This window comes from Sycon ciliatum, chromosome 2 (genome assembly GCF_964019385.1).
Source record: "Sycon ciliatum chromosome 2, ocSycCili1.1, whole genome shotgun sequence".
In the NCBI taxonomy this organism is placed as follows: Eukaryota; Metazoa; Porifera; class Calcarea; order Leucosolenida; family Sycettidae; genus Sycon; species Sycon ciliatum.
The window spans coordinates 24,672,346-24,686,348 of NC_088644.1; the positions used below are offsets into that span (position 1 = coordinate 24,672,346).

General features: G+C 43.8%; 1 protein-coding gene across 1 annotated transcript in view; it reads right to left on the bottom strand.

The window, feature by feature from the left end:
* LOC135810452 (sushi, von Willebrand factor type A, EGF and pentraxin domain-containing protein 1-like) overlaps positions 1-14,003 on the bottom strand; it is a 30,679-nt gene that overhangs the window by 403 nt on the left and 16,273 nt on the right. Inside the window, exons 4-20 of the mRNA XM_065323945.1 lie at positions 13,799-13,930; positions 13,376-13,528; positions 12,984-13,181; positions 11,224-11,370; positions 10,661-10,810; positions 10,249-10,425; positions 9,504-9,629; positions 8,232-8,354; positions 7,121-7,306; positions 5,326-5,457; positions 4,903-5,055; positions 3,614-3,745; positions 3,190-3,342; positions 2,798-2,995; positions 1,496-1,642; positions 1,125-1,274; positions 713-889 (exon numbers count right to left, since the gene is read on the bottom strand). Of these exons, the coding sequence (XP_065180017.1) occupies positions 713-889; positions 1,125-1,274; positions 1,496-1,642; positions 2,798-2,995; positions 3,190-3,342; positions 3,614-3,745; positions 4,903-5,055; positions 5,326-5,457; positions 7,121-7,306; positions 8,232-8,354; positions 9,504-9,629; positions 10,249-10,425; positions 10,661-10,810; positions 11,224-11,370; positions 12,984-13,181; positions 13,376-13,528; positions 13,799-13,930 (2,634 nt within the window). The remainder of the gene's footprint in view (positions 1-712; positions 890-1,124; positions 1,275-1,495; positions 1,643-2,797; positions 2,996-3,189; positions 3,343-3,613; positions 3,746-4,902; positions 5,056-5,325; positions 5,458-7,120; positions 7,307-8,231; positions 8,355-9,503; positions 9,630-10,248; positions 10,426-10,660; positions 10,811-11,223; positions 11,371-12,983; positions 13,182-13,375; positions 13,529-13,798; positions 13,931-14,003) is intronic.

Here is a 14,003-nt window from a genome sequence, read left to right on the forward strand (position 1 = left end):
ATCTCTTGAAAGTGGGCACAATAGCAACCAAAGCCTTGGAAAATGTGAGAAATTCAAAAGAATTTATAGTAGGTAAGGGGCCGTCCAAGGTTACCAATAATATTTTCAAAACGAAATGTTTTCGTTTGGGGGTGGGTGGGTTTGATGGAGTTTCGTTTTGAAAATAATTATTGAATGCAGATGGAGAATGTCCAGTTACTTCTGGGTGTCGAAAATTGACATCAATATTTTACTGGAATTCGTTTTACCTGCAGAAAAGATGGGTGGGTGGGTGGGGGCTGAAAATACTAAAACCTTTCGTTTTGTAAAAACAATCGGTAACCCCGAACGGCCCCTAAGCTGAAACGAGGGTCATGCAATGCTGCCTGGCTGTAAAAATGCATTTGGGGCTGGATGGCATATAGCGTACGATCTGTACTTTGTATGCGATATCGCTAAAATATATGTTGCAGATTGCCATACTGACACACACACACACACACACACACACACACACACACACACACACACACACACACACACACACACACACACACACACACACACACTCACTATAAACCAAGAGGATATCAAGATGTTAAGCAAAGTGGATTCATCAGTTGGCGATGGGTTATTTTCAACTATGAGTATGAACAACACTGCAAGCACGCAAGGAGCAGCACGTACACACTGTAGTGATCTAACTGTTGCACTGACCTCTCAATTCACTTACCTTGGCATATTGGTTTGGCAGCATCCAGATCACCAGTTGCTAGGCAATGAGCACTGGCTTCGCCCACAAGGCGGAAACCAGTGTGACAAGAATATACAACCGTCTCATTGAAGTTGATAGTAGCAGAAAGAGGAGTTGCGGTGCCATTGTTGGGTGCCTGAATCGGACAGGTTTTGACTGTGCACGAAAACAAATCAAAATGACATGGCAGGCAGAGTATAGACGTTCACAGGAAGATGTACCCGGTGTGCTGATGGTGTAAACTTCAAAGTAGACATTCAAATATCTCACAAAACACTGCATTGTGTCCACACGCATACATTCAGGACCAAGAGCAAAAGTATGACAGTTACACGCGAAAGACTAGGGAAGGATTGTATCTACAGAATACAATGGATATGTCATCACTCACTGGTGCAGGTTGATACATTCTGCCACAGACCATCAGCATTCGTACAGGTTTGTGCAGCACTACCGACACGATCCGCATAGCCACTGATGCAAGTTATGGCTCCAGCGCTGGAAATCGACTCAACGAACTTCCCAGCAGGAATCTTACATACTGCAACGGGAATGAAAAGGAAAGACATACACCGAGAACAACGCATATAAAAGGACATCCTATTATGATGGTTGTCACAATATTTGTGCCAGGCAACACAACCTAAAGTTAACATGCACATAGTAGGCAGGGAGCCTCGCGTAAAATTAAGGCACTGGACTCCAGTTCGGACAGGAGAAGAACCTGGAGGTGAGAGATCACACAGACCACTGGACACATACCTTGACAAGATACAAGGTTTTGCCAGTGTACGGATGACTCTCCACAGACTGGCAGCGTTCCATTATAGTAGTATCCATCAGCACACACGACTGTGCCATCATGAGATACAGAAGAGATACTGTGACCGGTGCCATTAATCTGGCAAGCTGACAGACAACACAGACATGCACAGAAACGCCCGTGCACTCAATATACACCTGGATGCTTTTGAATAGATCACGCATCTGTATCAAACCCGACAAAACAACATGTCAATTCACGATACACACAAAGAAAAGGACTCGAAATCGATTACTAGGACCGTAAAGTACCGCGAAAGCACCCCGTCTCGCAAGACCACCCTACCTTGATTTTACAGCCAAGGGAAGGAAAATCGTACGGCAGAGTGCTACTACCTTCCTAATAGTTTGTACGGTTTGAGAACCGTAGTGTACCGTAGGTCACACTTTGGCATGTTTTGTGTGGAGCTGGCATCCGCTCGAAGGTAAACTGAGTACGGAATGACTGCACAACGTGCGATGTGTGTACAAGATCCGCGTCATATGACTTACAGACAGGTCACCAGACTCACCACCACCAAAAGACAATCACGAGAGGACAAGATGATGGGGCACTGTACGGTAGGGCTGGAACGAATGCTCAATGAAGCGAACGAATATTCTTTTTCCAATTACTTGTGGAACGAAGAATATTCCGAATATACTAAACCATGCACCATACATGGATACCTAGTTGTATCCATGGTAACCATAGACCATCATCACCTGGTGGTTACCCCAATAAAAAGAGAGGCATTTGAAAAAGGACAATGTTATCATTTGTCTTGCTGATGATAACACGTGCAGTTCTTACATTATTTTCATACGTACTTCCGTAGAGCGAAACATCCCTATTATCCGCCTCCGACCTCTATTAAATTCCTTTCTTTTCTTAGAATGGACTCAGATGGAGAGCCAAGGATAAAGGGCTCTTGGTCCTTTTTTCTTTTGTTAGAAAATAATAGTGAAACACGTCAGAATATTCAGGCCACAGATACCAGGCCACTTAGAACAGCAGGTCTCCGTAGTAGATAAAGAGTCATCAGTAACTTGCCCGGCCTACTTTTCAAGGATTTACGGCGATAAAAAGCCAAGTACTTTATAGGTATATTTTGCAATTGTCAGCACGAGTCGAGTACAATGCGTAAGTGCAAGTAATTGGCATGATTGCTGCAGATCCATGAATACTAGTATTATTGAATACATTATTTACACCCAGAGATCAAGAACTACAATACACATTTTCACACAGTACAAACATACCTTCACATGTAGGTGGTGAAATGAACGCAGCTGCATCATTTGTCACGGAGCACTTTGTTGTTGCGTTAGTGACGCCAGTTGACAGTCTGAATCCCGGATTGCAATTGTACACAGCAGATGAGTAATATGTAGTACTGGACTGGTTGAACTGTGTTCCACTGGCATATCCATTGGCGATGGTCGGTGCAGTGCACAGTGCTGTGACATTACGCAAACAGAAAACAGGTCTTGTTGTATGACACTCCAAAAATACTGGGTAGACATGGAAACCTTCACAAAGAAAACATTGGCTTCACAACATACACAAATGGAAGTACTCAACAGACCAAACTTTTTATATTGAAAGCAACCAGTGTGTAGAGAAAGGAAATATGAGCAAACTAGTGTATTACCTTCACAGTTTCCTACTGCTCCCCACTCTCCAGTTGTAGAGTTGGATGGACAGGTTGCATTGGTATTGCCTCCTACTCTTGTGTAACCAGAGGAGCAAGTTACAGTACCAGATGTAGTGATGGAATCAACATTTGCCTCAGAGAAGGTACAGCCTGGAGTGAACACATGAAAGTGGTCAGAATGAGAGTCAGAAGATAAAATGAACAAAACAGAACAATAACTTGAGATGCATGCACCTGAAAGAAGGCATTTTTATTGCATTAGTGTCAAGTTAACAAAGTTCTTCCCCAAGTGTAGCAAAAAAGAAAATTTGTTCCATGCTTGCAGTGGGTAAAAAATGACATTGTACATAGTACTCTGAAGCAGTCTAGAAACGAGGGAGCAAAAAGTTTGATTGATGCGCACTGGTACGTATATCCTTACTCTGACATGGGGAGGTCGAGGTTCCAACTCCGTAGTAACCAGGATTGCAAGAACATGTGAAGGATCCAATAGTGTTTGTGCAAGTTGCTGCTGAGTGACAGTTATCAGTGCTAGAAGCACATTCATTGATGTCTGCAATCACAGAAATGATTATATCAAGACAATACACAATACATACAGTCAGGTACACGAGTGATAATCATATGACGTTAAAGGGGAAGTTAAGGCAAAAATAAAAATTTCACCAGTTGTAGTCTTCGGGGTGCTGAGTCCAATGGTCTTGGTCCGAGAAAGCTGAGACGCTCCCTTCCTACTTGAATCCCAATCGAACTCGCGCACTTCCACCAAAACTGGGTGACTGCGCCCTACTAGATGGGGATTTGTATGCAAAATGTCACTAAAAGCGCCGTTTCGTTCTTTTAAAAGCACGGATGACCGCGATTGGCCCATATGTTGTAGTCTTTTGGACGCTGAGTCGACTGGTTTTGGTCCGAAAAGGCTGTGATGCAGCGTTCCTCCTTTATTCCCAATCGAACATGGTTGAACAAGTGGTCACGTGCTCCTGGGTGCCCAAATCACCTGGTCACCACGCCAGCAGGCGTCAACTTTCACACCAAGGTTCAACTCGAGTTCAACTCGAGTGACAGGACTGCACCCAAAAAAGGTCAAACAGGCTAGTAAGTTGTACCCTGCAGGCACGGTGACCAGCTGACTGGTGTACGCAGGAGCACGTGACCGCTGAAGATTGCTGAAGTCATCAAAAATGCTTAGAAAGTGGATCGTACCCATGCCCGGCTCAAGTTCACCAAAACAAGGAAATAGATCAACCCATTCATTGTGTACAACAACATATCAAGAGCAGCACTACTCAGCAAAACTCAGCAAAACAAAACATACCAATACATGTAGGTGCTGAGCTGAACGCAGCTGCATCATTTGTTACAGAGCAGTTTATTCTGGTATTATTGACGCCAGTTGACAGCCTGAATCCCGGATTGCAATTGTACACAGCAGATGAGTAATACGTAGTACTGGACTGGTTGAACTGTGTTCCACTGGCATATCCATTGGCGATGGTCGGTGCAGTGCACAGTGCTGTGACATTACGCAAACAGAAAACAGGTCTTGTTGTATGACACTCCAAAAATACTGGGTAGACCTGGAAACCTTCACAAAGAAAACATTGGCTTCACAACATACACAAATGGAAGTACTCAACAGACCAAACTTTTTATATTGAAAGCAACCAGTGTGTAGAGAAAGGAAATATGAGCAAACTAGTGTATTACCTTCACAGTTTCCTACTGCTTCCCACTCTCCAGTTGTAGAGTTGGATGGACAGGTTGCATTGGTATTGCCTCCTACTCTTGTGTAACCAGAGGAGCAAGTTACAGTACCAGATGTAGTGATGGAATCAACATTTGCCTCAGAGAAGGTACAGCCTGGAGTGAACACATGACAGTGGTCAGAATGAGAGTCAGAAGATAAAATGAACAAAACAGAACAATAAATGAGATGCATGCACCTGAAAGAAGGCATTTTTATTGCATTAGTGTCAAGTTAACAAAGTTCTTCCCCAAGTGTAGCAAAAAAGAAAATTTGTTCCATGCTTGCAGTGGGTAAAAAATGACATTGTACATAGTACTCTGAAGCAGTCTAGAAACGAGGGAGCAAAAAGTTTGATTGATGCGCACTGGTACGTATATCCTTACTCTGACATGGGGAGGTCGAGGTTCCAACTCCGTAGTAACCAGGATTGCAAGAACATGTGAAGGATCCAATAGTGTTTGTGCAAGTTGCTGCTGAGTGACAGTTATCTGTGCTAGAAGCACATTCATTGATGTCTGCAATCACAGAAATGATTATATCAAGACAATACACAATACATACAGTCAGGTAAAAGTAAAAAAGTAAATTATCGCGTCCGTTCCCGAAGGGAACTCACGACGGCCGCTAACACCCGGTAAACCCTAGCGGCAGACGCAGCGCCTAACGGTGGGGGTGAGTGGATAAGTCTCACAACCACTGGTACAAGTACCGAGAACGACCCCCATTAGCTGCATCCATGTACCCCTTGTGCCTGGCCACAGTTCCCAGTTGACTGTGGGTAGCAGCACGGCTGAAAAAAAACCGCTCCCAGGCAGGACTTGAACTAGTCAGGTACACGAGTGATAATCAACATGACGTTAGGGGCCATCCGGCAATAGAGAGGTTAAGTTACACGTTTTTTGCCCTTTTTCAAAACGCGGTGCAAATCTCACGTTACGTGTAATTTTTAGAGGTTAAGTGACGTGAAATTTTGCCTGGCAGGATTCGGGTTTAGTTCGCACAAATATCAAATCTTCTTAACAAACTCGATAAATCTCGATAAAATTCCGGAAACTCACACAAATTCGGTCGGGATAACCAAGCGAAACTTCCAAAAACTCACGTCATGAACTTACGTGCGGGACAGTCAACTCACGTAAAACACGTCAAATTTTACGTGATTTTTATCACTTTTTGACGTAAAAGTTCATGGACGTAAGACTTCACTAAGGGCATGTTCGATTGGTAGGATCGGGATCCCGATCCACTGGATTCGCACCCTTTCGATTGGTCGAATCCGGATCCTTCGGATTTGGATCCGGTCAACCCTCCTCGGGGAGCAGGCTTGACTGGATCCAACGGATCCAAATGTGACCTTTGTGCGTATATGGCGGGTAAAAATCATTTTTGTACACATTGTGGTACGCACACGTGGATGGAGATAGAGCGTGTTGACTTTTTGTACTACGCACTCGATGAGTACGATGTTCACCCTTTTGGGTGCCTTGTGAGCGCCATTTTCAACATGGCAACAGTCAAGGTCCAAAATAAAGTGTTCAGTTGAATCTGAAGGATCCGAGGGATCTGAAATCTGGATCTTGATCCCGATCCTTACCAATCGAACATGCCCTAAGCTCCATGCACCAGTTCATCTGTCAAGATTCAAACACCAGCAGAACCAGGCTGTTCTAGCGCTCATTTTTGGTGCATGTCACGCATGGGCTGTGCACTGGGGAAATCGCAAACACATACTTCAGCATGAAGTGCGTCACAGCCACACGCTTGAAATTTCAACTTCACCCGTTTCCTGGACTTCGAGTTTCGGCGCTTGAGTATTTTTTTGTTTTTACAGTGCTCTATGCTCGTTTAGCATGAAGTGTGCCACGCTTGAAATTTCAACTTCACACCGGGTGCATTCAACCGTGATTTTCTCGAAAAAAATGATGTGCAGCACACGGTTTTCTCAATGGTAGGTGATTCCGTAGGTTTTCAGCAGTAGTTTGCGATTATTCGGACCGCGGTGCGGCAAAAGACCATGGTTTACAGAGCGAAAAACGAATACGTCGAATTCGACGCATTCGCACTATGTACGGCTGGTAATGGGTTAAGCAAAGGATGTTCATCTAAAAAATATATCTCAGGAGAGATATATGTTGAATGGCAACTGCTGATGATCCATTTGTCTTCAACTATACTCACCATCACAAGTGATGCCACTAGTCGCAGAAGGTTTCCCGTTGGCTTGACAAGCCACACTATGACCACCATTCAGCTGATACCCGGTCAGACAAGAAATGCTCAGGCTGATGTTGAACGTGAAGCTTCCCTGACTGATTGGACTGATTAGACCGTTGGTGGGCGGCTGGGGCACTGTACAAGTTATAACTGAACAAACACAACAAACATTCTACTTAAAAAAAGTGTAACCAAATATTGCACAAACTGCAGTAGTCAGATCTGCTGAAAGTTGTTTCAGCACTAGGATCCTACCTTAGGAAACGCAAAATCCGAATCGACTTTAATACACCCAAGCAGGATCTTAATAAAAAAGCTAACATTGAATCCCTTCTTTACCGCAGGCAGTTTTTAAGCTTAGTTACCATGCACAAATTTATTTTCAAGTATCGACATTGCCTAGCTTCATTCCATTTCAATATCACGCAGAGTGCGAGACGCCCTAACAAAATAATTCTCCCTAAAGCAAAGACCACATCAAAATCGTTGTTTCTCTTCCAAACCTCCCTCTTATGAAACTGCCTCCCACCAAGACTAACTGCAGAACCATCCATTATTGTTTTCAAGAATGAGCTTCGCAAACTCACTTGCAAACATAGTGCTTCGCTCTCCGGTATGCCTACGCCATGTACATAACCCCCCCCCCCCCCCCCCCCCGTGTACTCCCCACCGCATTCACGCTGCACAACTTTTCACTACTTTCACTTTAGCTCATACATGTACATGTACATCCTTCAAAGCGGTGAACCCCTTGATAGGCGACAAGCCTCTGGGTCATCCTAATAAAGATATTATTATTATTATTATTACTATCATGTGAGGTCGACAATCACATGTAAAAGGAGCAAACATTCATATAAAAATATCAGACAAAGGCTTTCCCACACCATCACTGGACCAAAGGAGGACAACGGCTTTCCAACACCATCACTGTACCAAAGGAGGACGCCAACACATGTCATGTGTTTCGCATAGAAAATGCATTCACATGTGTTAGTCCTACTCCACAACACACTCTGATTTGACGCAATGTCCATGAAAACTGTGAGGGAAGTCTTGCCAGTAAAGGTCTTACTTTCGCAATGTGTTGTATTTCCTGTGTAACCAGTCTTGCAATGGCAGTTAAATGTACCCATTGTGTCAGTGCAAATGGCGTCTTGATGACAGTTGTGAAGATCTGAACTGCACTCGTCAATATCTACACATTAAAATTGAGCATTCAAAATAGACATACGAGAAGAAACACACGAGTGCAGAACAGCAGACTATTAGTGGGATGTCAGATCGCAGCAATTACCAGGTAAGACATGTCAGTAAAAAACATAGTACATGTGTACACAAACCTGGACTGCCTCCGTTAACAAAAACTTCGCAATCACTTTCTTGCCATGAAAGAGGTACGATGCAAGGAAAGCGACCTTTCGCAACAAGCTGAGCGGAAACGATGGTTGCGCTGTGGAAACATAGGTGATGACAGTCATAGCGAGCGAAACTGAAATACAACTTCTCCGAGGGGATATTGCGCTGCTTGGCCTCTCTACCACTTTAGCACTAAGTAAGTTGGAGAGCGATAGAGAGCGATAAAACGGAGCAGCGAACCCACACAATGAGCGAGTGAACAAGGAGCTGCTCCGATCGCACGGCTCAATGAAAATAATTCTGAACTGAAGTTCTTGTTAAACCTGCGCAAAGCCCAGATTCGAATGCTGATCGCCGTGTACATGTATTCTTTCAGAAGTCTGCAGTGCGATGCGTGTCTCATGGCTAAAGAAAGTCGACTGGACTTGCTAGCCGCTGCCGTTCAGTGCTGGCAGGGGTATCCATTAGAGAAAATGGAATCAGTTCGGCTGTGCTTTTACTCCTCGTTTTGCGAGTTCTGGAGAGCGAAGATGAAACCAGGGAGTCGTAAAATATTTTTCACGGCTCCCTGGTGGAAACGAGTAATCGCCATCGCGGCGGATCACGCAGCTTGAAAGCCAGGCGACGTCAAGGTCAGCGGAGTGTGATCAGCAGATAACAACTCGCGTGCAGCAGATGACGACAGCGACGCAAACTGAACTCTCTGCTCATTCCGCCAACAGTTTCTCTTGTAAAGACGCTGCACATAGGCTGAATCACCTTTGTCCAGTGATTTGCAGTCGATGCAAACTATTCTCGACCTGTTCTAAGCGTTTTCATTTCCATCAAAATCCATCACGAAGTTTTTGTTAACGGAGGAAGTAGAAGGATCATCTTTCCCACTCACACACACACACACACACGCATGCGAATCATAGCTTGCACATAGCTGCTAGACCTCCACTTCATACTAAGTAGATGCACCAACTTACAGTCCCAATCCACTTACTCTCACAGTAGGTTCCATTTCCAGCATAGCCGGTCAAACAAGAACAGGTATAACTCCCCACAGTGTTGTTACACCGTGCATCACGGTGACAATCATGAAGAGTCTCGTTGCTACATTCACGAATGTCTGACAATGCGCAGAAGGCAGTAGAAACAGAAACAGTCAGGTCATGATACAACACTACACATGCAGCGAAACGTAAGAAATAAAGAGAAAGAGGCCGTGACTTTTAAACATGTTGTATGCTAAGGCAATCATCATCAGACAACTGATAGTAAGACTGGAGACTAATCACACGCCAATCTTGGTGCTGAATAGTTAAACTAAGGGGTACAACCAAACGTTCATTGAGACGTTCAATTCATCTCTTGAAAGTGAGCACAATAGCAACCAAAGCCTTGGAAAATGTGAGAAATTCAAAAGAATTTATAGTAGGTAAGCTGAAACGAGGGTCATGCAATGCTGCCTGGCTGTAAAAATGCATTTGGGGCTGGATGGAATATAGCGTACGATCTGTACTTCGTATGCGGTATCGCTAAAATATATGTTGCAGATTGGCATACTGACACACACACACACACACACTATAAACCAAGAGGATATCAAGATGATGAGCAAAGTGGATTCATCAGTTGGCGATGGGTTATTTTCAACTATGAGTATGAACAACACTGCAAGCACGCAAGGAGCAGCACGTACACACTGTAGTGATCTAACTGTTGCACTGACCTCTCAATTCACTTACCTTGGCATATTGGTTTGGCAGCATCCAGATCACCAGTTGCTAGGCAATGAGCACTGGCTTCGCCCACAAGGCGGAAACCAGTGTGACAAGAATATACAACCGTCTCATTGAAGTTGATAGTAGCAGAAAGAGGAGTTGCGGTGCCATTGTTGGGTGCCTGAATCGGACAGGTTTTGACTGTGCACGAAAACAAATCAAAATGACATGGCAGGCAGAATATAGACGTTCACAGGAAGATGTACCCGGTGTTCTGATGGTGTAAACTTCAAAGTAGACATTCAAATATCTCACAAAACACTGCATTGTGTCCACACGCATACATTCAGAACCAAGAGCAAAAGTATGACAGTTAAACGCGAAAGACTAGGGAAGGATTGTATCTACAGAATACAATGGATATGTCATCACTCACTGGTGCAGGTTGATACATTCTGCCACAGACCATCAGCATTCGTACAGGTTTGTGCAGCACTACCCACACGATCCGCATAGCCACTGATGCAAGTTACGGCTCCAGCGCTGGAAATCGACTCAACGAACTTCCCGCTAGGAATCTTACATGCTGCAACGGGAATGAAAAGGAAAGACATACACCGAGAACAACGCATATAAAAGGACATCCTATTAGCATGGGTGTGACAATATTTGTGCCAGGCAACACAACCTAAAGTTAACATGCACATAGTAGGCAGGTTTTTGTTACAGGTAATGGATGCGCGAAAATGGGAAACCTCGCGTAAAATTAAATGGGAGTCTCATGCAAAATTAGGGCACTGGACTCCAGTTCGGAAGGTTGTGTTCAGTCACACAGATTCAAAACTTGTGAAAGAACATCTGCAAAAAAAGTCGCTTCGGACACAAACTAAACGTTTCGTGAGGGTTCGGGAAACAATGAAAGCACCTGTTCTGCTGACCCATTTTTGGACAGGAGAAGAACCTGGGGGTGAGAGATCACACAGACCACTGGACACATACCTTGACAAGATACAAGGTGTTGCCAGTGTACGGATGACTCTCCACAGACGGGCAGCGTTCCATTATAGTAGTATCCATCAGCACATACGACAGTGCCATCATGAGATACAGAAGAGATACTGTGGCCAGTGCCATTAATCTGGCAAGCTGACAGACAACACAGACATGCACAGAAACGCCCGTGCATTCAATATATACCTGGATGCTTTGAATAGATCACGCATATCAAGAGTACATAACCAAGAGTGTGCAACTCGACGATCCCCCAGCCCACGGCGGAATTTTTTATGACATCAGTCTTTGGCGGCGGTCTGGCTTACTGATGCCATCATGCGTAGCCAGAGATCAAAGTACAAATGAGTTGTACATTACAGCTACGGTAGTTGAAGCAGAACAACGGACGATAGATCAATGTGTCTTGAACCTGACGAACTCTCACCGTATCTACAAAACAAGCGTGGGAAAGCATACCCACTTCGTCATGCTTCTGCCAAAGAATGACGCAATAAAAAACTTCCGCCGTGGGTGAACCCATCGCAGCTCAAGATAGGAGTTGCACACTCTTGGTTATGTACTCTTGCGCATATGTATCAAACCCGACAAAACAATACTGTAAAAGCCATATATATAACGAAGTGACAACTCTAACGAGTTAACGAGGAGAAACCTGTCGTTAAAATAGAAATCGTTATAAAGAAATTGATACAATACTGTCCTGTTGAGCGTTGAGAATAAGTGAGGATCGTTACCTTTGGTACACGTAAACTAGTCAATTTTGGGAAATCGTTATATATGCGCCTCGTTAGAATAATGGCTTTTACAGTATGTCAATTCACCCAGTCCCGCGAGAGGACTCTACCTTGATTTTACAGCCAAGGAGAGGAAAATCGTATGGCAGTGCTACCACCTTCCTAATAGTTTGTACGGTTTGAGAACCGTAGTGTATTAAGGTCACACTTTGCCATGTTTTTGTCTGGAGCTGGCATCTGCTCGAAGGTAAACTGAGTACAGAATGACTGCACGAAGTGCGATGTGTGTACAAGATCCACGTCATATGACCTACAGACAGGTCACCACCACCAAAAGACAATCAAGAGAGGACAAGATGATGGGGCACTCTCGCCGGTACTTTACGGTAGGCCTGGAACGAATATTCTTTTTCCGATTACTTGTGGAACGAAGAATAATCCAAATATTCTTCACCATGAAACATCCCTGGATACCTAGTTGTATCCATGGTAACCATAGACCATCACCTGGTGGTTACCCCAATAAAAAGAGAGGCATTTGAAAAAGGACAATGTTATCATTTGTCTTGCTGATGATAACACGTGGAGTTCTTACGTTATTTTCATACGTACTTCCGTAGAGCGAAACCTCCCTATTATCCGCCTCCGACCTCTATTAAATTCCTTTCTTTTCTTAGAATGGACTCAGATGGAGAGCCAAGGATAAAGGGCTCTTGGTCCTTTTTTTTCTTTTCTATTGTTAGAAAATAATAGTGAAACACGTCAGAATATTCAGGCCACAGATACCAGGCCACTTAGAACAGCAGGTCTCCGTAGTACATAAAGAGATATGAGTAACTTGCCCGGCCTATTTTTCAAGCATTATGGCAAAAAAAGCGCCAAGCACTTGATAGGCATATTTTGCAATTGTCAGCACGAGTCGAGTACGACCGTAACGAGTAAGTGCAAATAATTGGCATGATTGCTACAACCGTAAAACAGATCCATGAATACATTATTTTACAAACATACCTTCACATGTAGGTGGTGAACTGAACGCAGCTGCATCATTTGTCACGGAGCAGTTTGTTGTTGTGTTAGTGACGCCAGTTGACAGCCTGAATCCCGGATTGCAATTGTACACAGCAGATGAGTAATATGTAGTACTGGACTGGGTGAACTGTGTTCCACTGGCATATCCATTGGCGATGGTCGGTGCAGTGCACAGTGCTGTGACAATACGCAAACAGACAACAGATCTTGTTGTAAGACACTCCAAAAATACTGGGTAGACATGGAAAACTTCACAAAGAAAACATTGGCTTCACAACATACACAAATGGAAGTACTCAACAGGCCAAACTGTTTATATTGAAAGCAACCAGTGTGTAGAGAAAGGAAATATGAGCAAACTAGTGTATTACCTTCACAGTTTCCTACTTCTTCCCACTCTCCAGTTGTAGAGTTGGATGGACAGGTTGCATTGGTATTGCCTCCTACTCTCGTGTAACCAGAGGAGCAAGTTACAGTACCAGATGTAGTGATGGAATCAACATTTGCCTTAGAGAAGGTACAGCCTGGAGTGAACACATGACAATGGTCAGAACGAGAGTCAGAAGATAAAATGAACAAAACAGAACAATAAATGAGATGCATGCACCTGAAAGAAAGCACTTTTATTGCATTAGTGTCAAGTTAACAAAATTCTTCCCCAAGTGTAGCAAAAAAGAAAATTTGTTCCATGCATGCAGTGGGTAAAAAATGACATTGTACATAGCACTCTGAAGCAGCCTAGAAACGAGGGAGCAAAAAGTTTGATTGATGCGCACTGGTACGTATATCCTTACTCTGACATGGGGAGGTCGAGGTTCCAACTCCGTAGTAACCAGGATTGCAAGAACATGTAAAGGATCCAATAGTGTTTGTGCAAGTTGCTGCTGAGTGACAGTTATCTGTGCTAGAAGTACATTCATTGATGTCTGCAATCACAAAAATGATTATATCAAGACAATACACAATACATACAGTCAGGTACACGAGTGATAATCATAT